A 27,892-nucleotide genomic window follows, 5' to 3' on the forward strand; every position below is an offset into this window, starting at 1 on the left:
TATTTTGATTTACTTGATTTGATATAATATGATACCCTTTTATAAAACTTTACATTTGTGGAAATGAATATATTTTTGGACAATCCATTATTTAAATTTAATTAAAAAAAATGGAGTTTTATAAGACGGGAACAAATAGGAGTTTATTTGACCACCAATAACGAATACATTAGTTTGTTTAGTTAACCAAGTCTAAAAATGACATTTCCGTTGAGAACTCTTCCAAAACTCTTCTGAAAACACAGCCCAAAGGCTAGAAAATGTATACGCATTACGGTCCCTGAAATATATAAGTCCTATTGGTTGCTTTTAACGAACTACTACCTATGTATGCTGACATTGGTGAATGTTTATTTGTGAAATGTATGTGAAACTAGCACAAAATCAAATTTTAATTGAGCTTACAAGATTATAATTATATATGTAGTTAACTATTTATATGTAATAATGTGGCGCAATGTCGCATAAGGATGCGAGTTTGTTTGGCTTATTGCCAAGTCCATATGGAAAGCGCGCGAACTGGACCGGCAGCTCCAAGGAGAGTAGTTTAAGACCGGCAGCTCCAGATCGGAGGCTTAGTTATGTGTAGATGTATGCGATCCCATTGTACTTTTAAACTGTACAAACGGACGTAGCCGTGTGCGTAGATGAAGTGTATTTTTGAGAGGTATGGCGGCTGCCATGTGGCCACCAAAAGAATGGACGAAATAAAGTTGCTACAGTTCCAAGACATCTGCCTGGAGTAGTTTACTAGTTTTCCGGATGCCGGGATGGATCATAAGGTGGCCCGCTTGCTATTGGGCAGGACCTCGCCCTCGTCATCGCTGCGATCCGCCCGCCGCCGCTTCTTCTGGTGCTCCTCGACCAGCACCGATGTCCGGATCTTGTTGCCCGTCATCTGCAGCCATTCGATGTACTGTAAATGAGCGAACTTGTGTAGTAAGGTTGCAATTCCAGATGTTCATTTGCCCACCTGGCTGTTGGTGCGCACACCCGCCTCATGGAGCTTGGCCTCTATGTTGTCCAGCCGGTGCTCCGCCTTGGCCGCCTGGCCGTCGCTCTTGGAGATGTCCAGCAAGTGGCGCACCCGCTGTCGCAGCGTCTCAAAGATGATGCGCCCGATGACGTGGTTGCGATCGTAGGGCGTCAGGTAGCGGCCGAACTCATAGAAGTACGGATGCAGGCGCCCCAGCTCGATGTGGGTGGTCTCCGCCTCGCAGACGGCCTTGTGCACGTTGCGGTAGATCTCCGGCACGGAGACGGTGAAGTAGGCGTTGTTCACCTTCAGCTCCTTGATGTACCAGAGCGGCAGGTTGACCGTGCGCCCGGGCTCCAAATCATCCGTATCGGCGCCGGAGTCCAGAAAGCCTGCAAGCCACCGGGGATTTGCATTAAGTGGGCACCCAAAAAAAAAAAAGCACTACTCCTCGCATGTCACTCACCCATCCGCTGCAGCTTCGTGTTCACCCGGCACTCCACCTTCTCCTGGGTCACGAAGATGTCCTCGATGGAGTAGTAGTTCGGGAAATAGTTCATTCCGGCGGCTAAACTGTTATCTCTATGGATTGTAAACTCGAGTCGTTCATTTTTGCGCGGTTGCCAGGGCTGCAGAATCAGCGGACGAAATGCGAGGGTGGCAAAAATACCGAATCCGCATATGCTAGTGCTCGAAAGCGGCGGATTATAATTATACGGAATTACCAAAATATAATATATATAAAAAACGTTTTCGAAAGTTGTTAATCAGACAACATTTTTAATACACTTATAAATAGTATGTGTGTATACCAACAATGTTTGTGTAAATAAATTAACATATTTTTTCTATTTGTTGCCCATGGAATATTTGTTGACTTTTCAAAAATCATCAAATTTTGATTTTTGAAAGCTCGCCGGTATAACAATGTTGTCTGATCATTTCGCCCCTCCGCCAAGCTAGTGTCCCAATCCTGTGGTGTATCCTTAGGCCAAGCGGTTGGTGTTGTAGATGCGGAATCGCCGTTGAAGAATTAAAGCTCCGAGAACCAGAAGAAGGGCCAATACAGCAGCAAGGATCGCAGTAAAATGGCTCCATGTGCGTCCTTCCCATTCAAGGTTAAGCAGTTGGACCAAGTACTCTGCGATTGCAGTATCCAATTCGCAGAACGTCATCAAGCCGGATATCAAGACGAGAAGCAAGGCCAATAGGAGTTGTTCCTTGTTTGCGACAATAAAAACCACAAAAGCGTTCTCTGCTAGCATCTCGTTAAGCTTGAGGGTATCGGTTGGAATTTAGAAAATAACAAGGAATTAGTCGAGTGATTTCAGAAGTAAATCGAGCACAAAAATATGCAGGACGACTGAATCGTTGAATAATTTTCAGGTAAGTGACAAGCAAAAAGTTTAAATGTCACGCGCTTGACACAACGCACTTTGACATATCAGTGTCGCGTTGCTGAGCACTGGTTTAAACGTGCCTATCGGCCGCCTATCGATATGTTTCCAAACTTTTCCAGCCCTCCAGCGAACGGTCACACTCAGCTAGCTGGCGAGTCTGACAAGTTTTGTTATTGGCGGAGAAAAAACCAGAATAGAAATTACGGTGGTTTATAAATTCTCAGTTAAGCCGATTTCTCAGTCCCCATTATTCTCTGTTCTGACCGATCTGCGATCGACTCCGAATCCCGAAAGTCGAGCGGCCGTGCGTATTTTTTTCTGTTTTTTGCCTCCTCGTGTGCAACATTCAGTGAACTAGAGCGGCCCACCGAAAAAGATAAAAAAGTGAAATTGCCTTTTGCGGCAAATAAGAAAAAATATTAGAAAAAAAAAGAAACGAAAACAACAGTTGGTAACTAAAATTGTTGTTTACTATAAAGTATTTAAGTATATCGGGCGTCGCTGTGTGCGTGCGTGTGTGCGTGTAGTTGTTGCGCCAAAAATTCCAATCGGAATTTTGGAACAGCTGGCCACAACAACAAAACGCGGCCAAGAACAATTTAGCTGCTGCAAAATGGGCGATTTCGATCTGAATGTGGACAGTTTGATACAGCGGCTGCTGGAGAGTAAGTACACTTTGATCCCCCTTTGGATTTTCCCTCCCAGTCCCACCCCCCTTCGTCCACGCCCCTGTCCTTACCCCCATTTTAATTTATAACCCAGTTTATCGGTGTGTTTGTGTATGAGTGTGTGTAAGCGATTGCATTTTCTAATTATTGCACATTGTTCGCTTAAATGAACGTAGTTTTTACTCTGTTGAACCCCCTTTCTCCGCCGCCGCTGCTGCAAATGTTTGAATTTGACTCTTGAATCAATTAGTTTTAATTGATTTTCATTGCTCCTCTCGAAAAACAACAACAACAACAACAACATCGACATACTGTTACGCTCATTAGCGTTTACATAACGCTAACAGTGATCGAGCTGTTTGTGGTGCTATCTCCCTTTCGCCGCCGGTTTCCCAATGATTTTTGGCTGAATAATTATATATCTATATCGAACGCCCATGACGTCATCGAGCTGATAAACGCGGGTGTGATTAAAAAAAATAGCCAAGAAATTGCCGGTGCAGGAGTGAAATCACATGAGTTTTCGATAAGGAGATTAGCTGCAAAGGGGACCCACTGACCGTTCCAGGGAGACAACACACACGATCGTGTCACGCGACCATCGCTAGTGGTACAGTGAATATCGGTCGAGATATTTTTGGCTGTTAAATACCAATTTTTTTTCGATCCCTACGATGAAATTTAACATATGTTATGATTTGTTTATTTTGTTTAGTGACGGCGAATCAGGAAGACAGTAAACATCGGTTTATTAAAGCATAAAATAGCACTGAATATTTCATAAATAAAACTATTTTTGTAAAGCTATCGATCAAATCAGACTACTGCCTCTAAAATCAAATTGATTATCTGATATATAGTGAAAAATGTTTGACTCGCATCCACTGTGCTTAGGTGTCAAATAATACTGATGCAATGGGGTCTGCTATAGCCGATATCTACCGTGGGGGGCTTAGAAAGCGTGGCAGGGGTTGTGTCATCGTCGTCATCATGCAACCTTCCTGCAAAGCGTAAGAGCGTTAAATAGTTTACATTTTTGCACCGTCCCTCCGCTTCGATTTCAGTTTCCCTGCTGCCCACAACTACTAGTGTGTGCGAGGGTTGCTAAAGCCGCTTAGCGCTTGTCTCGTTTTGCAAGTGTCAGCCAATGTCGAAGATGCGGCAGACCGGGAGCTTTCGTGGGGGTTAAGGGGGGGTGGGGGTTTTGGCTTTGGCCGACGGGGAAATTGCATTTGAACATTGCGATTTTCGGTTCTGTCCGTTTCCGCAACGAGTTTCTCTCTTTCCCTCGCCTGATTCTGCTTTTCGTTTTCCCTTTCATTTTTTTTGTACGACAAGATGACGACCCAACTACAGTGATAACTGAAAAGTAGAAGCAAATATATTTATCAGAGTTTTCTAAATTTAAACTTATTCACCATTATTTTAAAAAATTTTGTTAGGATTGAGAATTGATAATAGCCATTTTTAAATAAAAATGTTTTTTTTTACCAATTCATATTCAAACAAACTTCTAAAGTTGTAATTGATTGAGTGATAACTGTGGTTTATTTAAATAAAAATTATTGTGAAAAATAATAACTGAAAAATATAGTTGTTGGTAGATGTTCTGTATACAGAATTACAACTGTGTGTGTAGTGTACTGCTCTCAGATGACAATAAGGGGGAGATTGGGATAGATGGTCGTGGTAGACCCACCATTTGTCAAGGTCATCGAGTGGGCTAGGTCATGGCACTGCGGGCCCGTTTTTCGTCCCCCAAAAAATGTCATTAATTTTGATCTACGAAGCGTCATCAGCCTCTGTCAACGGCAGTGGTAAAAGCAGCAGCAGCAGCAGCGGCAGCGGCAGAGAAAAATTTCATTTGTCAAATTGCAAATTGAAATTGAATTTTAGGGCACTTTGCCGTACTGTCGTGTTCCTCGCTTTTCCGAGAAGGATGGCATTTTCGCTCTCGCTTTTCCTATTTTCTATTGTGTGTTTTATTTATGTGCTTTTGTTTTTGTTTTGGTTTTGGTTTAAGTTTCCCTTCCCCGCCCAGTTTTATTTTCGTTTTAAATCTATATATATATATAGATATTCTATATGTGTGTATCCATCGAAAGACTTTAAAAAGCAAAAAGAGGCCGAAGAGCACGCCCAGAAGCTGCTAATCGCTCAACAATTGGCCGCAGCCGGCGGAGCGGCCGCCGCCGTGGCCACCGCTTCAGCGGCAGCCGCCGCAGCCGCCGTTTCCGCATCATCGCCCACAATCAGCAGCAGTTACTCGGCGTTGGCGGCCTCTTTTGGATCCGGATACGGATCGGTATCGGGATCGGGATCGGGATCGGGATCGGGTTCAGGATCTGGGACCGGAACTGGGACCGGAACTGAGACTGGGTGTGGGGCCAGTTACGATCCGCTGGAAGAGCTCACCGAACAGCAGCGCCGACTGCTGCAACAGTACTCGATATCGCCGCCCAGCGAGACATTGATATCAGCCGACGGCGACCAGATCACCGTCCATCATCCGCGCGAGGAGCCCAAGAAATCCAGATTGAAATTGCGCGATTTTTTCGTCGCCGAGTTTGGTACTACCACCTAAAGTAACCTTGATCACTGTTGATTTTGATGTTGATGTTGATGTTGATGTCGATGATCATCATCATATATCATTCCACTCCAGTGCAATGTAAACAACACCAGAAATCGGGTGTTCCCACCCCCCAAAACCCCACCCCCAGCCACGACCATGACTCATACTCCCTCCAAGTAGCGTGCTGTCGTCTCCCCCGTTTCCACGTCACTGAAAAAGGACCCCTGGCGCTTGTTTCTCCATCCGCCAATCCAATCCAATCCCAATCGATGCAATCCAATCCACACTTATCAATTCACGGCCAGCTCACTCGCTTTTCACACGGCTAAAAGCTTGGAAAGCACAAAGGGATGCAATTCCGAACCAATGAGCGAATACACATCCACTCAATCAGCACAATCCTGGCAACACTCCACTGACAAAAATTGGCTTTTATCTGCTACGGCATTTGTGCAATTCCATCAATCAATTCATCATTAAGCATTCACAGAACAAAGCCCATTGACAAGTCGGCTTTATGATTAATTCTCAGAAAGTTACACTGAATCGGTGGGAAAATACCATTTACAAGTTGAATTCTACTTAAATTCTTATTAATGACCTCACATAAATTTATTAGGACGATACACTTTCTAAGAAATTAAGTTAATATTGGTAAGAAAGATTTTGTGCCAAATTCAAGTAATGATTAAAAGAGTAGGAGTAATCTCTTTAAGTATTGCATCTAAGTTTTCAAGATATATATTTTTTATGATCGATAACGCAAATTACTTTTTGTTTAGAATAATCTTCAGGCTTTCCAATACAGTAAACACAGATTTCGTTTTGTTTCGATCACCCAAAATACATATAATTAAAAACGATTAAATGGTCAAGAATTTAATAATATTTATGATTTGGTGTGCGGTGTCTGTTTACTTTCCCGGAACTGCAATCGCAATGTCAGTGCCAACGCTTGACCAACACCGCCTGCCCCAATTAGGTACATATCGTACTTTACAAAACTATCTATGTGTTTATTTGTGTGTTATGTAATCAATCTAAAACACCTACACAATTCCCCGTAAAAGCCACAATCCAAATCGCATTCATCTAATTGTTTTCACACAACTAAAAAACCACCATCGTCAAATGTAATGCGAAACAAATTATATAAATGAAACAGAGAAAAGTGCAGAAAAGGGTTGCAAATTGGGGAAGGCATGGGGATTTTGGGGCAATTGTTGTCCAAAAAAAAAAAAATCTCGTTGAATGTGACACGCGACATTACAAACAACTGCAGCGCTTTGGTTGGGGGTGATAAACAATAATCATAAACTATATAAAAATTGATTGGTGCTGAGTGCGCAAATAGTTAATGTACAAACTCAGGGAACGTAGTGAAAACGTGCAAGGGTTACAAACCGGCAATGCAAAAATCATTCTATTTCGGTAACGTGACGGTTACCGAATTTTGCTCATTCTTAAAACTGGTCCTTTCTACCGATACCCATCAAGAATTGAGCTATACAAATTACTATTTAAATTCCTGATAAAAATATAGTTGTCAACCAGGTTCTAATGAATCAATTACAAAACTTACACTACCAACCAATGAGTTGAAAACCTTAAACCTTAAACCAGGAAACAACCCTTGGGTTTTATTCAGTTTCCCCAGTTATTTTAGATAATTTAAGTTCTATGAACTTAAACCCAGTGGCAATAAAAAAGTTTTTTCAAATGCTTAGAAACTCTAGAGTGCAGAGCAACAAGTTACCTTCCGAATATCGCAATTATCATGCCAGGAGCCTTAACCCCAAGCCAACTGAAGGGAAAACCTTAACCCCCGTGAATGATTGCCATCCACCGTTCTTATATGCTGCACTGTGTTATTGATTGGCCTGTTGTCCCATTTTTCGCCCATTTCGCACGTGTTTGGTGCCAAGGCTCGGTGTGCTCCGCTGCTCCAACGGAAAAGTCAGTGCCGAGTCATCCTTGTCCCAGTGACAGTCGTCGTGTAATGGTGGCTGGTGGCTGGTGGCTGGTGGCCTCTCCAAGGGTTCCGTTCGTTTCGTGCCCTGACAAATATCCTTCGTTATTTTGATACATTTCTAATGTTTGTATAATATTTGTATAATTGAGTTGGCAGATTCTCCGCCCCCATCTAAGACTTTCGTCGTGTGTCGTCGATGTCGCCAAAAAGTCCTTAGAAATGCTCTCGCATGCCAGCGCTGTCATCGCTCTTGTCGTTGTGCGATTACATGCCCTGTAGTCTCGTGCATAACAATAAGGTGTCTTGAGTTTGCGAGGCCTACACACGAGTTCAATAATTAAATGTGTATTAAAATTTAAAACTCAAATCACTCCTAATGACAACGACATCATTAGTTTGATAACAAATGTATAAACTATTCATAGTTAACGCAAATATGATATATAGGTATAACGATTGGCCTCTCTTGCGACAGTATAGTTCCCAACTGGTTTTAACCGTAATGTGTTAGCAATTTCATCTCTGTTGATTCTACATTTCTATATTTAATTTTGTAATGAATAGTATTTGTGTTGTACTATTCAAAATAAGAATTTGTTAAGATAACGTGGGTATCCAGTTGTTGGTATTGTTATTTATTTTTATTTGAGAAAAGGAATCTCTTCAAGTTTGTTTGATTAGCGCGCGACGTTTATTGAAAATATAATAATTTGAATGTCATAACCTTCACTTGAGTCAATCAGCGAGGCATAATAATAATAATAGTGAAGAGAATTCAAATCCGGCAAAGCAGAAGAGCTGGCAATAGTGGAATAGTGGATGGAATAGGGCCCAAAAGCAAAAACTGGCGATAACTGGCATTGCGTGCTCGGTGATTCTGTTATTCTGTTAGCAAAGGGCCGTTGGTATTGGATTGGGCGATCGGTGGGGAGGCTCACTAATGCCTCCGTTTTCATTTAAGTGGTTTTTGATTAGCTTTCGCCATCGGCTTTTGGCACATGCGGTGGGTGGTGGTGGGGGGTGGGGTACTGAGATATGGGAGGCGTGCCATGATTTGGGCGATGGATAGTGGGTAATGAGAGCTGCTTCAATTGCAATCTGGCACAAGCTTTTTCTTTGACGCAAATACAAACGAGAGTGGATCGATAAATACCTACCCGGTTTCGACGATATTGTCAGTTAACATGACCTTTGACCTGTTCGACCATTTGTATGCATGAGTTTATTACAAAAAGAAAAGATTACAAATCTTTTAAATGCATAAGTTTCGTTGAGCTTTAGTTAAATAGTTGTGTGTATGTAGCTGTAATAAAAATATGCCAGCACTATCTATGTTATATATCTACATTCCTAACCGAAGACACTTCATGATTCTTTCAAATTTCAAGTATCTGAACGTTTTTTTTACGTTTTAATGGTGGCCGAAATCTCTTTTTCTCCTCCCTCCGGCTTTTTAATTATTTTTACCGCTAGTCCAGTCGAGTGCCATAAACACCGGGATGAAAAACCAACGAAACAGAAAGCCACAAACAAACAAAGCAACAACCGAAACAACCAAAACAACCAAAACAACCTGGCCTGCATCCATAATCGAATATAGCTTTAGAGCGCAGCGAGAGATATGAGGAAATTGGGTGTGAACGGCAAAAAGGGCAGACATCAAAAGTTAGTTCCATAATTACACAAAAATAAAACACATCATGCATGCTTAAGCACAGTAAAGCCACAACCAAAATCCACACTTCTCCCTAAGGTGTTCGTCTATAACTTAGGATGGGCAATTAAGTTATACTATTACAATTCATCTCTTATAAAGGGATTTCTTAAATTCTTTTTAATGAAATCTAGTTTAAAAGTGTCTTATTATCAATAATCGATTTTTGAAAAGTTGGCCTGGCGGAAAGTAGGGAATATCAGAGAAAATTTATACAATGTTATATATACATATTTAGTTTACAACAAAACATGATTAATATTTGCCATCAAAAATAAATCTGAATATATGCTAATCACAGCAGCAATCCAATTTACAATAGTGATAAACATAGAAAATGCAATTTTAAAACATAGTAAATCGTCTGATGAAAAGGAACTTATTTTTTTTATTTGTTTTTTTTTTTAATTTATTGAGTTATGAGTATTCCCAGCACCACTATTTTCTGTCAGTGAGGTGTGAGCGGTAAGCGGCTACAGTTAATACCACAACTGCAAGTGTTTTAATTATGATGTTGCCGCGCTTTCGCCCTTTCCTTACATTTGGTTCTATTTTTGTTTTGCTGTGCGAACAGACGTATATAGCACGTTATATAATGTAACACTATAATTCGCACCAGGGTCCAAAGCCACCGTGTCCGCTGTTCAGCACCCTAAGCACTGGGGCCCATTTCACCTGCCGCCGCCCACGTTTTGTCACATTGCGTGCACTTGGCAAATAAAAACGAGCGGCAACAGCAGCAGAATGGGCAAAAAAGGAGAACGAATCGCCAGTGGCGCAAAAAAAAATGTTTGTATCTAATGACACGTGGATGTGTGTGCGTGTGTGTGTGTGTGGGGGTCTTGGTTAAAAGGATACTTGAGGGCTTAACAGGATACTTGGCCAAAATTTTGAAGGTCATTACGGCAGAAAGCAGGTGGAAAAGAAGGGGTGACCATTTGACCCAAAAAAAATAAATAACAAAATACAAAATTTTTTCGTTTACTTTTAGAGAAACACACCCAACACACAGCCACACACACACTGGCAGCTTAATAATACATTTGACCTTTTGGCTTAGTTTTTTTTTTCTTTTTTCTTTTCTTAATTTTTGCTTTCCATTTTGCGGCGCCTTTTCCCTTGTTTAGCATTGCAAGTTGGTTTTTTATAGTTCGGTCATCTTGGCTCGACGAAGTTGTAAATGGCTGTTGCATACTTAAGGGGGTTTAAGGGGCTTGAGGTCCTTGAGCTTCAGGATAAAGAAAAAAGGAAAGGCGGGCAATGGCATAATTTCGGGTTTCGGATTTATTGCTCAATGTGTGAACAGAATGTGTAGGAAAACACAGTAACTATGAGCTGTATCAAAACTCTAACTTTTGTTTCCTTATTTTGCTCAGGATTATACAATACTCAAATTTTATTATGTACATTGTACCTATACCTCGTAGTAAAATTTAACATTAATATATTTCAATGTAACATTGTTTTTTTAAAAATATAAACTTACTTAAAATAAACTACAACATGATAATGTAATTATTAACATATTTAATTGATTTATACAATAGGAAAATTTAAGATTTCAATTTTTTTAAAACTTAAAACTATATTTTTTTAGTCTTAAAAATAAAAATGATAGTGTAACACAATCAGTACCAAAAATATTTAATTTTAATAGCAAATATTTCATTTACCATGATTTTTCTCTGGATGTATGTTTATCTAAGGACTACTACGATTTCTAATAACTCGAATTCAAATCTGATATATATGCTATATATATATGTTTATCATGTTAATTTTGTCCACTGACCCATTTCATAATTGAGCTAACAGTTTGGAAGTTGCTTTCGCATTTGCTATAATTGCTGGCACATTTCTCTGAACCCTTTGGCCCCTTTCCTTTGCGCCATGTCCATTGCATACTTTTGTGTGCATGCAATTTTAATGCCTATTGGCATTACACGACGTCTCACCCCCCCGCCGCCCACCTTGTGCAACTTTGATGAGCCAGGGAGCTCTGAAAATATAAATCAACAAAGTTTTCTCCCAGAAACAGTTCCTAAGGGTGTCCGGGGGGTCAGTGGTGAGCAGTGGCCAAAATGTCGCAATCTGCTGCTGTGCCGCACAAAACATGACTTGTGGGTCTCCTAGGAAAACCAGGGGGCATGGGGTCCTCACGCTTCGGGGAAATTCACTTTAAGCTGCTTAGAGAGCAGTTTCTCAAAGGAACTTGTTCAAAGAAACCAATTTGTCTCTTATTGCTGATAAGTAAAAAAGAAAAATCTTTAAAAGAGCGCACAAATAGAAAATTGTTTTCCTAAAAAGGTGTGATTTTGCTTAATTAGTGCGGATTAAAAATACCTTACGGTCAAAAAAAATACGTAGAGATGAGAGTTTATAGATTAATATTAATTTATATATTTTCCAAAAGTACTTATATAGCTGATTCTGTACTTGGAAAGAGTTCTGCCGAAAATTTCTGTAAAAATTTAATATTCCTGTATACAACTTTAAGATTTTAGGCCATATTTTGACAAAGAAATACAATTTAGTCTTCCGCCGAACACTCTAGGTGCAATTCGCCATTTTGTAAACATTTTTCTTTATTACTCACTTCTTTTTTTCTTCATGTGTTGATATCAGGAAGCAATTTAGTTTAATGAAAGAGGAAATGGATTCTAGCTTTATCCCAAGCATCTATGCAAAGGTGCACTCTGCCAAGTTGTTTTTATATTACAATCAGTTAATTAAGTTTCCATTTCTTGTCGGCTGTAAGTTGTTTTTGCACCAGTTTACCTCAATTGCTCAACTTTGTGACCGTCTTATTGCCACCCCATTACCACATATACACGGGCGCACGTGTGCCTAAAGAGTTTAAGGTATTCCTCGACTCATTTTTGAGCCCCTAAAAGTCGTAATAATTTTGCCAAGTGCCTTGACCTTTAGCCAGGCACACACCCTAAATGGTCCTAAAAAGGCGTAGACGAGTTTCAAACAAATGATGGCCAAAACGCATATGTCTCGGGTTTCTTTCCGGTCATTGCTAAATGTGGTCAACAGTTAGCTCCTTCACTGGTAAATAAAAAACGATAATTCTTGTATTTTGTAATCAATTTAAATAATTTTCGCTTTGGTGCTCAACCATTGCGGTTTTTAGTTATTTTAAAAATTAAAAAATATTACTATTTTTCATTTGACGGTTTTCGGAGTTGAACATTGCATTTAGATCAAATTTATTTTAAATCTAATATTTCCCCCATTAATAAAAAGGTGTTAATATTTAATCATGCCATTTTATGTGCATTTTAATGAATACTATGTTTTAATATATTTATTTAATATAACATTTTGAATTCAATAGTCAGATATTTATTTTCACTTTTTCAATTTTTTATGAATGCAGAGTGGTTCCAACATCGCTTTTAAGGTATTCCTTTTATACACAACGACCGTAAATACAACATTTTACGAATCAACTAAACGAATAAAACTCATTCAAATTCAATTAATTTTTGCGATGGCAGCACTAGAAATAAAAAGGGGCGGAAGACCTGCGTTGAAAAGCTTCAATGCCGTCGACACCCACAACTCACCTCAACTGTTCCGAATGTTGTTGAAAAATTAAAAAGTGACAAAAAGTGACAACTCAATGAACAACAAAACAAAAACACAAGTGCATGCCAAAGTTACAAAATGAAGGATGCAAAGGGTATAACAAAGTGTAAATTAGTAATTGAAAGCTTACGGCTGACAGTCGACAATTTTCATCATTAAATGGATGAGACAGAAGGAAAAGGGATTTAAATATTATGAAATATTATGCAGCAACTCAGACTCATTGCCAAAGATAATGTTTTAGACCTTAATCTGCATGTTGTTTTGCTACTGGAATAGTTTTTATTAAGAGCAAATATTTATACATAGTCTGATAGTCTTTTTTCGCTAGTTTGAGTGTTGGAAATAAAAACTCCGCAACGTCAGCTGACACAGTTCAAATGCCAAACAAGCCGTAAATAACTTGAAACCGAAAACAATTTTCAAGGCAAAATGTAAATTAAATAAAAGTATATAATGGTTTTCTCCGCACCCACAAAACTTGCGAGCAGAACCGAAGGAATTGGGCAGCGTTTTTGGGGCGTATCTTGTTTTTGTTGCGGCTTTTCTTGTGGCTGCTTTCAATGTTTTTCTTATGATTGTTAATTAGCAAATAGGCATTGCAAATGTTTAAACAATTGCTGCAGGGGTGACGGCCCAAAGGGATGGTTGCCAGTCCAATTGTGTAAACACTTCGCGGGGCGGCAATTTAATGGATGATTCGATACAAAGATAAGCTAAATGTAATGTTATGTAATACTTGTGTTTAGAGTAAATTCCGTAGAGGTAGAGATCAGGACTGGACTGGACTGTTAAATTATTTTTAGACTAATTTATAAATGAAATTGAGTGCATAAAGTATAGTTAAGTTACCAATGAATACCGAGCTGATTTAACAAATTGAAGACAAGATTGCCTTTAATGTTTACATGTAAAAAGCCCGTTATATGAGTGAACATGTTTGATTAATTTGGCATTCTTTACCATATTTTTGTGACACTACATAAATTACAGCATGGAAAACATCTCCGCGGAAGTGTGGCAAGAAGCAGGCGTAAATTAGGTTAATCGACGACCCTCAGTTGAATGGAATTGAATCAAGGGAACCGAATTGTGCGAAGAACAAGAAATTCAACCACGGCCAACAAATATGTAGAAACGCTCATTACTCATACGCCATGTATGCGCGCCGCTGTCTTTGTTCTTCCTCGTTGACTCGTTGTTGTCGCCGTTTTTCTTGTTGTAGTTCTTATTGTTGTCAAAATGGAATGGCTATTTTTAAGGTCGACCGAGATATACGCATGTGTTTCTTCTTCCAATTATTGGCGATAAGATAAGTTGGAAAAACGCTTACAGCGCTCAAAGGAAAAACAAGAAAAGAAAGTTCAATTTGACAAACCGAAGATTCTATACCCTTGCACTTTGAGGGTCAGTGATTCTTCAGAACAATTATATTTTTTTTTCTTTCGATGTTTACATATATACTTTAGAAGGTCAACTGCTGCACAAACATATGACCAAAAAGTATGATACCATCTTCAGGGTATAATAACAAATTAACTAGCCGCAAAATTGGTGGTGCCCGGTGGCTTTTTAGTGGATGGCACGGGTGGTTAGGGCGTAATGGAGAACCGGGTGGGTAGCAACAACAACTGCGGATAGCTTCCGCCTACCGCCTGTCCTTCGTTCGTTCGCTCAGCGTCTGCGACACAATCATAACGAGGCGCTAATTAAGCAAAAGCCCCAAGTAAATAAAATGGAATTTGCACTCGCAGATATAGAAACAATACGTCGACGTAAATGCCACCGCCTGCATCTCCGCCTTGAAAAACCCCCTTCCGTTCGTATCGAATCTATTGAGCTATTTTCCTGAATTAAAAGCAAGACATTAATTCCTCATCCATCATCCAATTTAGCTGAAAAACTGTGTGATATTCAGAATGATTTACACTAGAAAAGTTGGTATAAGTTTAATTTTAGTTAATTTAATTATGTAAGCTTTAGAGCAATATTGGAAAAATAAAGTTTTACTTATTTGTTTCGTAATTTATCAATCATTGCGAAAAAGTTATATTTTTTAATAATTATTTTTTATTAATTGATATTCTGAGACAATCTTTAAAAATTTTTTTTTTTGTGTACTTACTATTGGTACGAATTTCTCAATAAGATGAGTTTTAAATGATTACCACGAAAGTATCAAAATATAGTATTGGATTAAAACTAACTTATTAAAAATAAACTGTAAGTTATTTTTTTGGGTGTAGGAATAGTTCCCTAAGTTTGCTGCTGATCTTATAGGTCATTTCTGGCGTCGATCATCCAAAGTTGGTGCTGCTCTCGTTTCGCCGGCATCCCTGGGCTTGTTTCAGTTTTGCAGTTATGTCGCTCGATAAATAGCCAAAGGCGATGACGACGATGACGATGGCGATGGCGACGACGACGACGACCAGTCAAAGCCAAGCCAAATGAGTGCAGTTGGTGGAACTTCGGTGGGTTGGTTGTTTGGCACTCGGCGTTCGAGGTGCTGTGAGTGTGAGTAAGGGGAAAAGCAGGGAGCTTCTTACAAAATCGATCCTACTCTGGCGAAAGACGAAGGGCGAAGGGGAGTGCCAGTGTCAGTGTGTATATGGCATTTTCAATGGCTGGCCGAGCACCATGCCCGTCCCCTTTTCACCCGCCGTCTTGCCTTTTGCTTTTTTGAGTTTTCCATTTTCCAATTTGCCAGGCCAGACCAGGCCAGGCCAGGCTGGCAGTCGAAAAAATTAAACCAAAGCAACGGCAGCAGCGGCAGCAAATATGCTAAAAATAAATGTTTATTTTATAAGATTCTTTCTGCCTTCCCTTGCTCTCGTCGTTGGTTTTGTTGCACGCGTTTTTCTTTTTCTTCTTTTTCGTTTTTCAGATTGTCATTGTTTGTTTCTTGCGTTTGGGACACGCGGGGGAAAATTCGAGGGCAGGCAAAAGGGAAAACGAGCCAAGATAAGAAAGGAAATGGAGGGAAAACTGATGCCTACTTTATGCTTCGAGGGGGAGATGTTTTTCCATGGTAATCATTCGAAATCGCTACGTGTGTATTTCAATAATATTATGAATTATTAGGTCAACATCGATGGGGGTATTATAAAGTAAAGAAATATGTTCTTTTCTTTTGGTTTTATGCCAATTTGTACGCTTATAGATTTATTATAAATTTATAGATTAGTTGAGCAGCATATTTGTTTTGTGTTACATTACTTTTAATTTCCTAATCTTTAATCGAAACTTGCTTACTCTGTTTCTAGTGATTGCAAAAGAATCGAATGAGAAATGATGGTTTATTGTTATTAATGATGCTTTAAATTATGAACATATTTATAATTGGTTAGCCTTATAAAAACATCTAAGTCACTTGAGTTCAGAACGTTTCTCTCACGAACTTAAAAATAAAATCATTCGCATTAAGTAGATAATTTAGCTTCTTCACCGAATTCCCAACCACATGGTCAAAATGCGACGACTGAAGAGGTTGCAGATGGTGAATTTATTGCGTGGATGAAACCAAACAAAGGAAAGTTAGCCAAGGCAACTTCCTACATCGCTCGGCCTTCTTCACCTCTGCTGAGTTTTATAGGCCAGTTGTTTTGCCAACGTTTTGCCCATTCTGGTGCTCTTACCGTGTTTTAAACAGTGTTATTTATTTATTTCGCAGCGCTGTTTGTTTTCTGTTTGTTTGCCATTCAGGACGTCAGTGTTGTCGCTGCTGCTGCTTCTGCTGCTGTTGCTGTTCCTTGGGCGATTCTTTGCTCTGCTTTGGCTGCCAAGGCAGAAATTGATTTTTATAAATAGCGCGCATACGCAACGTTGTACGCACTGAAGTAGAAAGCACACGCGACTGTACACGAAACATTTTCCATGTGCATTTCGAATTCGACATTCCTCATTCGCCAATCCCCATTTGCCAAGGCAACAACGCACAAACAACTACAATAGATCGCTCCAATGGCCACAGTGAATTCCTCCAAAGAACTGCACAAATTTGATTTGATTCGATTTGTACGATTTCTACGAAATGCGTTGGAAAGCGAAAAGCGGAGGGGTCAAAGGGCAGAGTTCGAGAAAGCATCGTGTGCTCTTTTTTATATTTCTTAGCCGTGTGCTGAAGTGGCGTGAGTTTCCCCAGATGGCCAGCAATTACGAAATAAGCGAAAAATTTCCGGGAAATTGAATTCGGTTAATATTTAATGATTATGATTGCGTTTGATAATTGCAAATAAAAATTCCGAATTCGAGGTGATCTTAAAATATGCTGAACGGAATTGTAATCGAATTGGGTAATTCCTTGACTTCAGTTAATTGACATTCTCATCGATGTCAATTATATAAAGTTTTTAATTGATAACTTTGGGCATAGTCAAAATTGTGTTACTTTTCTGAAATGCTTGTTATTTAAAATTGGCAATCGTGTTACGAAATCATTTGCTCTTTTATATTTAAAAATAGTATTTGATTATAGCGCATGAAGATTTGTAAACATTGACGGACTTTTTCACCAAAGTGTGTATTTGTTATTGGAAACGAACTTTATTGCTTCTCCGTGCGCCTAAGTTCATTTGTGCAGCACAAATTAAACAAATTTGTGGTATGTTTGGTTATATTTCCCTGCTTTTTCACGTCCCTCTCGGTTCCCTATTTGGCCATCTTTTCGATCGCAATTCGCACTTTGTTTAAATTTTGGTTTTCATAGCTTGCTGCTCAATTTCATTTAACAATTTCCAGGATTTTTTGTAATTCTCTTGCTCGCTTCGTTGCGGCCTGAGTATTTATTGGAACAAATTACGCATACGCCATGTGGGCCCCCGCTCAACTTTGCACCAGAGCTTGTCAGCAACCCTCAAAACTGCTGTGCTGCTGTGTGATGTAAACGGCAAACGCCGTTATAATCAGCGCTAATGTGCTTAAATGGGGACTTTGGTTGGGGTAGGGTTTAGTGGCGTTGAGGAAAGGTTTTTGAGCTGGGGTCAGGTTGGGTAACCAATGAGTGCTGCCCGGTTTTGGTCCACCTTTTCAGCGATATGTGTATATTTTGTTTAGCCGTTTACCATACAAAACATGCCTTTTGGTCGGCCAATTAGTTTTGGCCCAACCCAGAACCCCCTTTCTGACATTCACCCACCTAATCTGTGCCACCAAGTGGGTCAATGTTAAACGGAAGTATTTACGAAAGTTTATTTCGCCAATTTCTGGTTTTCTCTTTCCCTTGTTTTTTTTTTTTTAATCACTTCAAATCACGAACAACGTTGGCAGGTTAAAGGGAGATTTCCGGTTTGGAATTTTTGGGAATCGGTTAAGTAAAGATTATCGTCAGGCAAATCTTGCATTTAATGGGCTGCAAATCACGTTTACTTCACTTTTGCATTTCGAGTAATCGTAAGCGTTTTCTGCTGACCAACAAAGTGGGTCAATGCAAAACGGAAACAATTACCGATTTGCAAATGAATGGTTTTTGTTCTTTCTGTTGTTTTTGCTTTTCAAGGCGCCAATTTCAAATGAAATGAAATTTTCGTGCACTCGTCCCTAATCAACGGCCCACAAAGGCGTTCATTATTCGATGGTTTGTTTGTGGCTGTAGACGTTGTTATCTGTGCTTCATTTGCTCGAATTTCAACTTGAGCACGCAAAGGACGCAGGACGACCTAGGCCATGGTGGTGGTATAGTGTCAGTTGTAGTGCTAGTGCTAGTGCTAGTGGGCGTGGCACCTAATGGGCAACAATCATTTGATGGGCCGGAGTGGCATGGAAATGCAGCTTGGCAGGCATTAAAGTCAAAGGTCGTTGGGCCGCCGGTGGTGGGTGGTCCAATTACGAAGTGAAGAGCGTCAAAAGAGCGCCCACACAGCAATAGTACACTGGTGAAAAAAGTTATTCATTATATTTATCATGCTATTCAAGAATCTGTTCTGTTCTGTGTTTACAATTTGAAAACACACATCCGTTAATTAATACTGATCAGTTTTTTAAATATGTAAAAACACATACAACTTAGCGCTTAACGACCTTCTCGTCTTGCTCAATAATTAATCCATTTTGGTACAGTGTTTGAAAGTATCCCCCGCAATTCATACCTGTAATCTTTGTGGGCGTTTTGGGGGCAAAGAGGCTGAGTGACCGCACTGTTAGTTAATTCGTAAGCTTAACTGTGCACAAATTTGTTGTAACCAGAATAAGGTTTATGCAGTATGCAGTGAAGAAGGATTCGTCTGCGGTTGAAAATTGACGGGTCGAGAAGAAATGGGAGGTGACGGGATTGGATTGCTGTTCAATTTGCGGTGTGAAATCAATTTAAGCTTGATGGGAAATGTGAAATTAAATTTTACAGTCTTGAAATTCGTGTATTTTGTGCTGAAGCTACTGTTATTAATACGGCCTTAAGCTGCTGCTGAGAATTTTCGGAGAAGCAGAGCGTTTTACGCAACCTTTTACCCTTTCTGATGTTGCAATGCTGCCCAAGCAGTCATTCTCCAACTTTCTCCCTCAGAGTATGGCCTTTATTTTTGGGTGAAAAAAAGGTCCCTGTTCTTAATTTGCTTTTGCTAAACTTTTCCTGCGCCTTATCTACTCTAGTGTTTGTCGTGTGTTTACTTCGTCTCCTGCGCTATGTCCACAAACTTTCATCTCGGTAGTTTTGCTATCTAAATGGCTTAACATTTTCATTCAGCTCTTCCTGCCGTTCCTTACCAAGTTTCCTGCTCAGTCCTTCGGCGAGTGTTTAACTTCTGCCAGCTGCTGTCCCACTTTGGCCACGCCCACAGCCCACCGCCCACCACGCACCACCCACCGCCCACCACCCACTGCCCACCTCCTGGGAGTTAATCGGGTCATAAAATGTCTGACGCAGACGCTCCTTTGACTCCATCAAATGTCTGTGGAGCAATTCCACGTTGCGGGAAATTGTGAATCTCGTGATGGATTCCGTTTTGCGATGTACGCTCTCAGAAATGAGTGAGTTAGGAACAGGTATCACGAGATACGGACTACCAATATCATAAAATGTTTGAATGAGATTGTTGGATGGGGCCTTTCTTGCTAAAGTTATATGAAAATAATATAAAAAGTAGGTGTGGGTTTCCAAATCTCTTTAAAAGGTGTCCAAAAGTATGCACTTTTAAATTAATGTCCTCTTTCGAAATGCAGGTTTTAAAATCTCTTTAAAAGGTGTCCAAAAGTCATTTTTCGAATTAAATCCACCGGAATTCTAGACTTTAAATGTATTGGTTTTTTACTTTTTCACAATTTTAAAACTAGTTTGAATATCTCAGTGATTTCCGTCGCATTGATTGAAACGGGCTTATCTTTATATATATATATATATAACTGTTGCAGCTTCTTTCATTTGTATTCCTACATTTTTAATTTGTCCGCGACACAAGAATGATGAACGAACAAAACCCATGGTAGTTCGCATCCAGGGAATGAGGAGCTCTGGGCTAAGACTTGTTAATCATGATGAACCAGTTAGATGTGACAGCAGACAGGCAGGAAGTTCCCATGTGGTTGGGCTTTGGAGTGGATTCGGCACGTACGATGTCCTGATGCCTGCGTTGCGGTGCTGCCTCCTCATGTAAAATGCATGATAAACAAACATGCGCGTCTTTTTTGCTTACGCATAATGTTACATCGTTCGCCCACCCAACAGAGCCGCCCAACCGCCGCCCAAAAACCACCCAACCGCCGCCCAAAAACCACCCAACCACCGCCCAAAAACCACCCAACCACCGCCCCCTTCGTGATGTCTTCTTTATGCTGACAAATGCCTGACAGCCTGCGAGGAAGTGGGCAGCCAGTCGGGTTTTGTGTGGAGTGTGGAACATTGCGGAAATTTGCATAAAAATGAAAAATAAAGAGCTTCCCTATACATCCATATAAGAGTATCTGCCCACATCCCATCTGCATCCTCCACTTTTTTTTTTTCCTTTTTGATTTTTTTTGTGCCATATGTGTGTCAAAGTGTTGAGCTTAAAGCAGCACAGATATGAAGCATAAATGACAGCTGTGATCACCAGCTGGGTCACAGAATTCCATGCGGCCAAATCAATTTTTCAATGTCTCTGTCCCAAAACAATACATTAAATTACATAAAAGTTGTTAAGGAAAACTTTTATATTGTATTTTATACAACAATATAACAAAAGAACTGAAAGTATCGACAAAATGTGCAGTTAGTTTTGCTAGAACCCATTTTTATTAAAACTATTATATATTTTATTAATCTAATTAGATTTGGAAATGTGATAGTAAACTGAAAATTTTACCAAATTAATTTTTTGTTTTGATACTGTTAGTAAAATATAGTTTTATAATGGGCGTATCCTTTTTTAAGCCGAATAATTCATGCACGCCGGAAGTATTTCTGTGATTAAGTTTGGGTCAGCGATTGCATAACGCAGTGCCTGAAAGTATGCAACAGCTTTGGCACAGACATGCCAGGAAGGAGTCTTGCATAACTTAAACGGATTCCACTTCTCCGAGTGCATGAACCCATGGCTTGCATAATTTAGTGCATTTAACTCCTCCTCCGTCGGCTGCACAACCACATCCACTCCACCCAGGGTCCATGCCGATGCTAAAATGCTGACACTAAGCACATGCTGCAGCAGCAGAGTGCAAAAAGTTCGCAGAAGAACTTTGCTCCGGTTTTCATTAAATAAACTTACGGCTTCCGGAGAAAGCAAACAATAATCTGTGATCTTAAGACTGCGTTTGATAGGTACGGAATACAATTGAAATAGATTGGGACTGAGAGTATTGAATTTCAATTCAAAACAAAAACTTACAAAAACCTAAGAGCTGTTGATTCTGATTAAATATATATTTATTTTTTAAGGCCAAAAATGTCTTCTTTAAACTTGAAACTTTTCCCCGTAATTATAATATCATCAAACTTTATTTGAATTTTTGATTAAATATCTACTTCTCGTTAATTCGTCTTTAAATTATGCAATAAATCTGAAATATATATAACATTATATATTTTTTGAAGTTATTGTATCAATTTTAAAAGAACGAATGCAACTATGACACGTTCACAGTCGGTATTATTAATTCTTAATCTAAATCCCAAGCACTTTTGGCTATCAGTTTTGTGTTGATGTGTGAATTGCTGCTATCAGCGATTGCATTACATTGCCAATGGCTAAAACCTCATCACGTAATCTAACACTTATTATAACGAACGAAAACAATTTAATAAAATGGTTTTATGCATCTGATAGGTTACAGCTATTACGTTAAACTAGGTATTAACAGCTGAAAATGCAACTTATGCAGTTTAATATTTGCAATTAAAACCAGATGTTTAACAACTATAATATAAATATCGTTATTGTTTTAAGACAGCTTTCAAAAATCTTTTTATTGTGGAACAATAATTATAAATGTATGTTTTTAAAGTAATTTAATTTGCCTGCTAAAATCCATTCCTCATTTCTGCAATAAATTAAAGACAATCCCCGACACTCTTTCCATATCGATGTGCGATTACTTTAATTAACCATTACTGAAATCACAGCTGCGGCAAAGTGCATTGCTGACGTTTTGGGAATTGGCTTTGTGTGCTTGTCAGTTTCAGTTGCCGGTTCCACAAGCGACCAGCTACCCACTTGGCCAAGCCCACTCCCATTTCCATTTCCAACCCAATCCCAATCCCAATCCCAATCCCATTTCCACTGCCACACCCGCATACCCTTCACTGGGCCACATGGTGCTCCATTGTTTTTGGGGCAACCCCTGCTCTCGACCCAAATCCAGATCCAGAGTTGGCTCACAACTTCCGAGGCAAGGACGAATGGGGATTGGGCTTGTCTGTTTTTCGAGCCAAACGCTGGCCCAGCATTTTGCTCTATCCAAATTTAATTAAATTTTTTGTGCACGCGCACACACTCTGACACTGACAGAGGACGACCTACTTGTATTCCCTGGATAAAGGATAGCACTATCATCGTTTCCCTGGCTGGAGAGCGTTTTTCACACAAAATTAATTGCAACATAGTGGGTGTGGAGGGTGGTGGTTTTGGGGTGTTGGGGCGATATGGCAGCGGGACTACGCCCACTTGTTGGCCAAGGCTTCGAGACATGGTCTTCTAGTAATGACAACCTGCAATTATTCCCAAGAACAGGAAGTTGGGGCACACTGTTTCAACTTGCGCCATTGTAAAACACCTACGACTGCGGCCACAAAAATAGCATTTGGAGAATGATAACATTTATGTTTTCAGACCTTAGACTTGATCAGGCTTGAGTCTTGAAAAGCATTCACAGATAAAATTGTTTAAAAAAGTTGAGCTCATCTTAAAGATCATAGTTCCTAAATATTAAGAAATTATTTAAGAGATTTCACCTTCCAAAATCAAGATATTTTCGACATTGTTTTGTTTTTTAAAACCAACTAAATTTTTGGTTAAGCAATTTGGTATGTCGTAGTTGCAGGTTGGTAGTATTGTAAGGAAATATGTAAACATATTGAAAATTCCGCTGCATAGATCCTATTTTTTGAAAACACAAAGGAAAAGTGGGCTTCATAATTGTGATGTTAATTATAACTTTAATTAATTATAACTTTCTGAGTTAGAGTATCGACTGGTTTCAAACAAGTAGTTTTAAGAAAAATGCAATGACATAAAGGACACAACTTGCAAAGCCCGAAATTGTTGGAGTATGCTTTAGGAATTATAAAAAAATTAAGAAATATATTTTTTGGCAAACCCCATGTTACCCATTTTATGCAATTCTTTCCATAATGCTTTTTGTTTCCCCAGCCAGATTTAGTAAAACCAATTTCTTATTGTGATTCTTTGAAAGCCATTTGTATTTTGGCCCAATACAATTGAATGCCAAATTTTTTATTTAATTGCTTTTTGCTTTGTTGAACCTTTTGACAAACCTAAATTGAAAATATATACGCACCGCTTCTATTGTTTTGAGCGCAACTGCATATGCGCAAAAAGAATTCATAATAGCCTGCACGCAGTTTCGCTAGCGCCACAAAGTATGCAAACATTTCGTGTGGCATTGTTTTGACCCGCCAAACCAAACCAAACCCAACCGAACCCTCCTCCTCCTCCTCCTCTTGATTCTCCATTTGTGTGGTTTCGTCTCCTCCTCGCGTCTGCGTCAATAGTTCGTGCTAGTCTGTCCACCGTCCACCGTTCTTCGTCCACGAATCGGTCCGTTTTGCTAGAACGTCAAACGTAGGCTAAGCTCTTTAGTTGCCATATGTATTTGCCACATCCATTCAGCTGTGGAGTCCACTAACACGACGTCCACTTGCAGTGCGCAGCTGCCGAACGGGCAAACAGGTGCAGATGACCGAGGCGGAGGTGCGTGGCTTGTGCCTCAAGTCGCGCGAGATCTTCTTGCAACAGCCCATCCTGCTGGAGCTGGAGGCCCCGCTGATCATCTGCGGCGACATCCACGGCCAGTACACAGACCTGTTGCGGCTATTCGAGTACGGCGGCTTCCCGCCGGCCGCCAACTACTTGTTCCTTGGCGACTACGTCGATCGGGGCAAGCAGTCGCTGGAGACCATCTGCCTGCTGCTGGCCTACAAGATCAAATATCCGGAGAATTTCTTCTTGCTGCGTGGCAATCACGAGTGCGCCAGTATTAACAGGATTTACGGTAAGTTCGAAACTAAAATGTGAGACCTTTTTGCACAATTTTGGTTTTAATAAATGCGCGAATTCTTTAGGAATTTCTAAAGAATTCGCGGTTGTTTGTTTCATCATTGTTTTACTATTATAAACTAAAAAGGATTTAATTTTTTTTTTATAATAAATAATACTCCAGTCTACCAATAAATAAATCAAATTTAAATTGTTATATATTCTTTTTGTGATGGAATAACTTTTCGGGACACTTATCATTTCAAAAAACAAAAAGGTATCCAAGTTACCAACAGAACCCATTGTTCCAATACTGATATAGTATCCTATTTGCAGGCTTCTACGATGAGTGCAAGCGCCGATACAACGTCAAACTATGGAAGACCTTCACGGATTGCTTCAACTGTCTTCCTGTGGCCGCGATCATTGACGAGAAGATCTTCTGCTGCCACGGCGGCCTCAGTCCCGATCTTCAGGGCATGGAGCAGATCCGGCGGCTGATGCGGCCCACGGATGTGCCGGACACCGGGCTGCTGTGCGACCTGCTGTGGAGCGATCCCGACAAGGACGTCCAGGGCTGGGGCGAGAACGACCGCGGGGTGAGCTTCACCTTCGGCGTGGACGTGGTCTCGAAGTTCTTGAACCGGCACGAGCTGGACTTGATCTGCCGTGCGCATCAGGTGGGTCAAATGAGTCTAAGCAGAAACATGGAAACTCGCTCTAAAATTTAAACAAATGCAATTTGATTTGATTTGTACTGCCTAGTTCATTTAAAAATTTAAAATCCAATACACAGTTTTTTAATATTTCAATTAAAAAGCTAGCCTTTGCAGTAAAAAGAATTGAAAAACTGTATAATTGGAAGATTTGTATTAGCTCATTAAATAAAAAAAAAACTCGTAAATTGTTTTAAAATATAAAAATGTAGAATCTCGCATTTAACTCGCAATTAAATAGCACTTAAAATTGTAAAGTTATTTTTTTTTTATCTTATTTAACTTGAATAAATAATAAGGATAAGGAAACAGTTGACAAGGGATAAAAATTAAAGGAATGGCAAATGGCATTTGGGCTGCAAAAAAATCTTAAGAGTATAAAACAAGTATAACAAGAATTTCGGTGGACTCAGACTGGTTGATTTTCCGAAACGAAATTGTTTAAAGATGACCCTAATTTTCGAATGATTTGTACTTTTCACAGGTTGTGGAGGATGGTTACGAGTTCTTTGCGCGTCGCCAACTGGTCACATTGTTCTCGGCGCCAAACTACTGTGGGGAATTCGACAACGCCGGCGGCATGATGACCGTGGACGACACGCTCATGTGCTCATTCCAGGTGAGATGCCCAACCCCCCACACACTGTCCAGTGAAATGTGCTTAAGGCGCCCATCTCTTGCAGATCCTGAAACCATCCGAGAAGAAGGCCAAGTATCTGTACAGCGGCATGAACTCGTCGCGACCGACAACACCGCAGCGCAGCGCCCCAATGCTGGCGACCAACAAGAAGAAATAATATATCCATCCGCTTCCATTTCCTTAAAGGTTCAACAAACAACAACAGAAATAAACTTTTACATAGATACACACATATATATACATATAAATATAAAGGGTTAGAGAATGAGCGCGGCAGTAGGCAGTAGGGCAGATGATAAATTAAATGTGTGAGCTAACGATAACGAATCCAGCTAAATCGAAGTGTATGAAGATAAACATTAATGTGTATCCGTCACTATCTGTAAACACATTGCTCGTTGATTCCTGCATTTGAAGATTATCTGTTGAGTGGCAATTATGATAACTCTCCCTTCCTCCAAATCATCCCCGAAACGTGCAGATAAATAAATAAATTAAAAAAAGTACAGCGATGTTAAGCAATGAATTTATATATAGGCTTATTAATGTAAACTATATACAATATACTTATATATTCATAACTACAAGAGAGACGCGAAATCAAACCTAAAACCGACAACAAAAAACAAAAAACAACAAACAACAAAAGGAAAGCAAAAGCAAAAGTATCTGCCCACTGTGCGGCTTCTTTGGGGTTGGCACAGTGGGACAAACCGCATGGACTAGCTATCAATTTACCTTTACTTTTACTTTTACTTTTTGGCCGTGCGCCGAGCTTACAAAATTCGAAGCTGTTGTTCGATTTTTGGTTCTCCTCCTATCAACTAAGTGCGCATTACAAATTTGTCTAACAAAATCTTAAGGAAAATCAAAAAACAAGAAAGCAAATGATAAAATAGAAGAAACGAAACGAAACAAAACAAAAACATATGTATTAAGCTTAAAACAGTTAAACTCTGTGTGTGTATTTTATTTATTATTTATCTATAAATATAAATATATATGTTCTTTTTGTCATTGTTTAATTAATTTATTGCTTACACTACATTTATAAAATGCAAAACAATTAAACTCTAACAACTAATTTTTGTCATTATACTCAGTTTAAGTGGCAAAATACTGTTAACCTGTTAATGGGCATTTAACAATTGGGGCTTGTTTTTCAATGCCTAAACTTTACCTAGAGAAAACCAACCTAACTTTAACTTGCCTCACACACAAAACGAAAATAATAAATACAAAATACAAAATATTTAATTTAACGAATTTTGAAAGCATTACTTCGAGTACTTGAAACACCAATTTTTGTGCATATTTAATTTATAAATAAGAATCGGATAACGAATGTAGAAAGCCGAATAAGTGAATGAGTAAACGTATGAAAATATATAAGTATATACAGAAGGAACGAAAGAGGAAACTAATTTTTTCATCGTCGTAACTTATTAGATTATAGTGCCTTTTTTGCCTCCCAAAATAAAAAATTCACAAACGATAACGAACGTGTAAACTAACAAATGGTTATATACAGATCATATACATATACAAATACAGCTAATGACAGCTAATTAGAAGGGCGAGTACTGCGTTTATTTTGTAACAATTAAAGTAACCACAGCTAATCTAATAGAGTATTGCTAACCTTATTCTATTCTATAAACATTAATTTTCAATAAGTAACATGTTTATATGGACAATTTATGGAATGACCGTGAAGGTTAATTAAAAAAGAATTTAAATTGATTTAAAAATAGTAAAATGTTTTTTGCCAAAAGTGTAAATATACTTTTGTTAATTTCTATAAACGGTTTCAACTTATTTGAGCAGGACATTTTAAAGTAAAATACACTTTCTATGATTTAATGAAATTAGAATTGTTTGATGTTTACTGTACACTGTGCTTTTAAATTTATATGCATCGAAATAGGACTCGGGTGGCAAACAAGTCAATTATTGCATTAGAAGTAAACCAAACAAGAGAAGCATGAAACAAATAAATATGGGAACTGTGGAGCG

The 27,892-nt window shown here is 39.3% G+C and overlaps 2 protein-coding genes across 3 annotated transcripts; one reads left to right on the forward strand and one right to left on the reverse strand.

Annotated features, from left to right (window-relative positions):
- Positions 1-329: 329 nt before the first annotated feature.
- LOC108140884 (DNA replication complex GINS protein PSF3) lies at positions 330-1,631 on the reverse strand. The gene is made up of 3 exons (XM_017263914.2): positions 1,443-1,631; positions 974-1,368; positions 330-916 (listed from the first exon to the last, which is right to left on the reverse strand). The coding sequence occupies exons 1-3, from the start codon at positions 1,534-1,536 to the stop codon at positions 776-778; spliced, it is 630 nt and encodes a 209-aa protein (XP_017119403.1). The 5' UTR covers positions 1,537-1,631; the 3' UTR covers positions 330-775.
- Positions 1,632-2,503: 872 nt separating this feature from the next.
- Positions 2,504-27,133, forward strand: LOC108140888 (serine/threonine-protein phosphatase beta isoform). Of its 2 annotated transcripts, XM_017263921.2 has the most exons (6): positions 2,504-3,041; positions 5,150-5,614; positions 24,189-24,536; positions 24,857-25,200; positions 25,721-25,855; positions 25,920-27,133. In XM_017263921.2, the coding sequence occupies exons 1-6, from the start codon at positions 2,990-2,992 to the stop codon at positions 26,031-26,033; spliced, it is 1,458 nt and encodes a 485-aa protein (XP_017119410.1). In that variant the 5' UTR covers positions 2,504-2,989; the 3' UTR covers positions 26,034-27,133. The 2 variants fall into 2 exon arrangements, with proteins under 2 accessions (XP_017119410.1, XP_017119411.1); XM_017263922.2 differs by lacking the exon at positions 5,150-5,614.
- The last annotated feature ends 759 nt before the right edge of the window (positions 27,134-27,892 follow it).

The sequence above is a fragment of the Drosophila elegans genome, unplaced genomic scaffold (assembly GCF_018152505.1).
Source record: "Drosophila elegans isolate 14027-0461.03 unplaced genomic scaffold, ASM1815250v1 contig_149, whole genome shotgun sequence".
NCBI lineage: Eukaryota > Metazoa > Arthropoda > Insecta > Diptera > Drosophilidae > Drosophila > Drosophila elegans.

Excerpts from the sequence above, each read along its gene's own strand:
- LOC108140888 (XM_017263921.2), top strand. The coding sequence starts at position 2,990 with ATGGGCGATTTCGATCTGAATGTGGACAGTTTGATACAGCGGCTGCTG. Across the intron at positions 24,537-24,856 it reads CAGTATTAACAGGATTTACG|GCTTCTACGATGAGTGCAAG; the intron begins GTAAGTTCGAAA and ends TCCTATTTGCAG. Across the intron at positions 25,201-25,720 it reads TGATCTGCCGTGCGCATCAG|GTTGTGGAGGATGGTTACGA; the intron begins GTGGGTCAAATG and ends TACTTTTCACAG.
- LOC108140884 (XM_017263914.2), bottom strand. The coding sequence starts at position 1,536 with ATGAACTATTTCCCGAACTACTACTCCATCGAGGACATCTTCGTGACC. Across the intron at positions 1,369-1,442 it reads CACGAAGCTGCAGCGGATGG|GCTTTCTGGACTCCGGCGCC; the intron begins GTGAGTGACATG and ends GGTGGCTTGCAG. Across the intron at positions 917-973 it reads GTGTGCGCACCAACAGCCAG|TACATCGAATGGCTGCAGAT; the intron begins GTGGGCAAATGA and ends GCTCATTTACAG.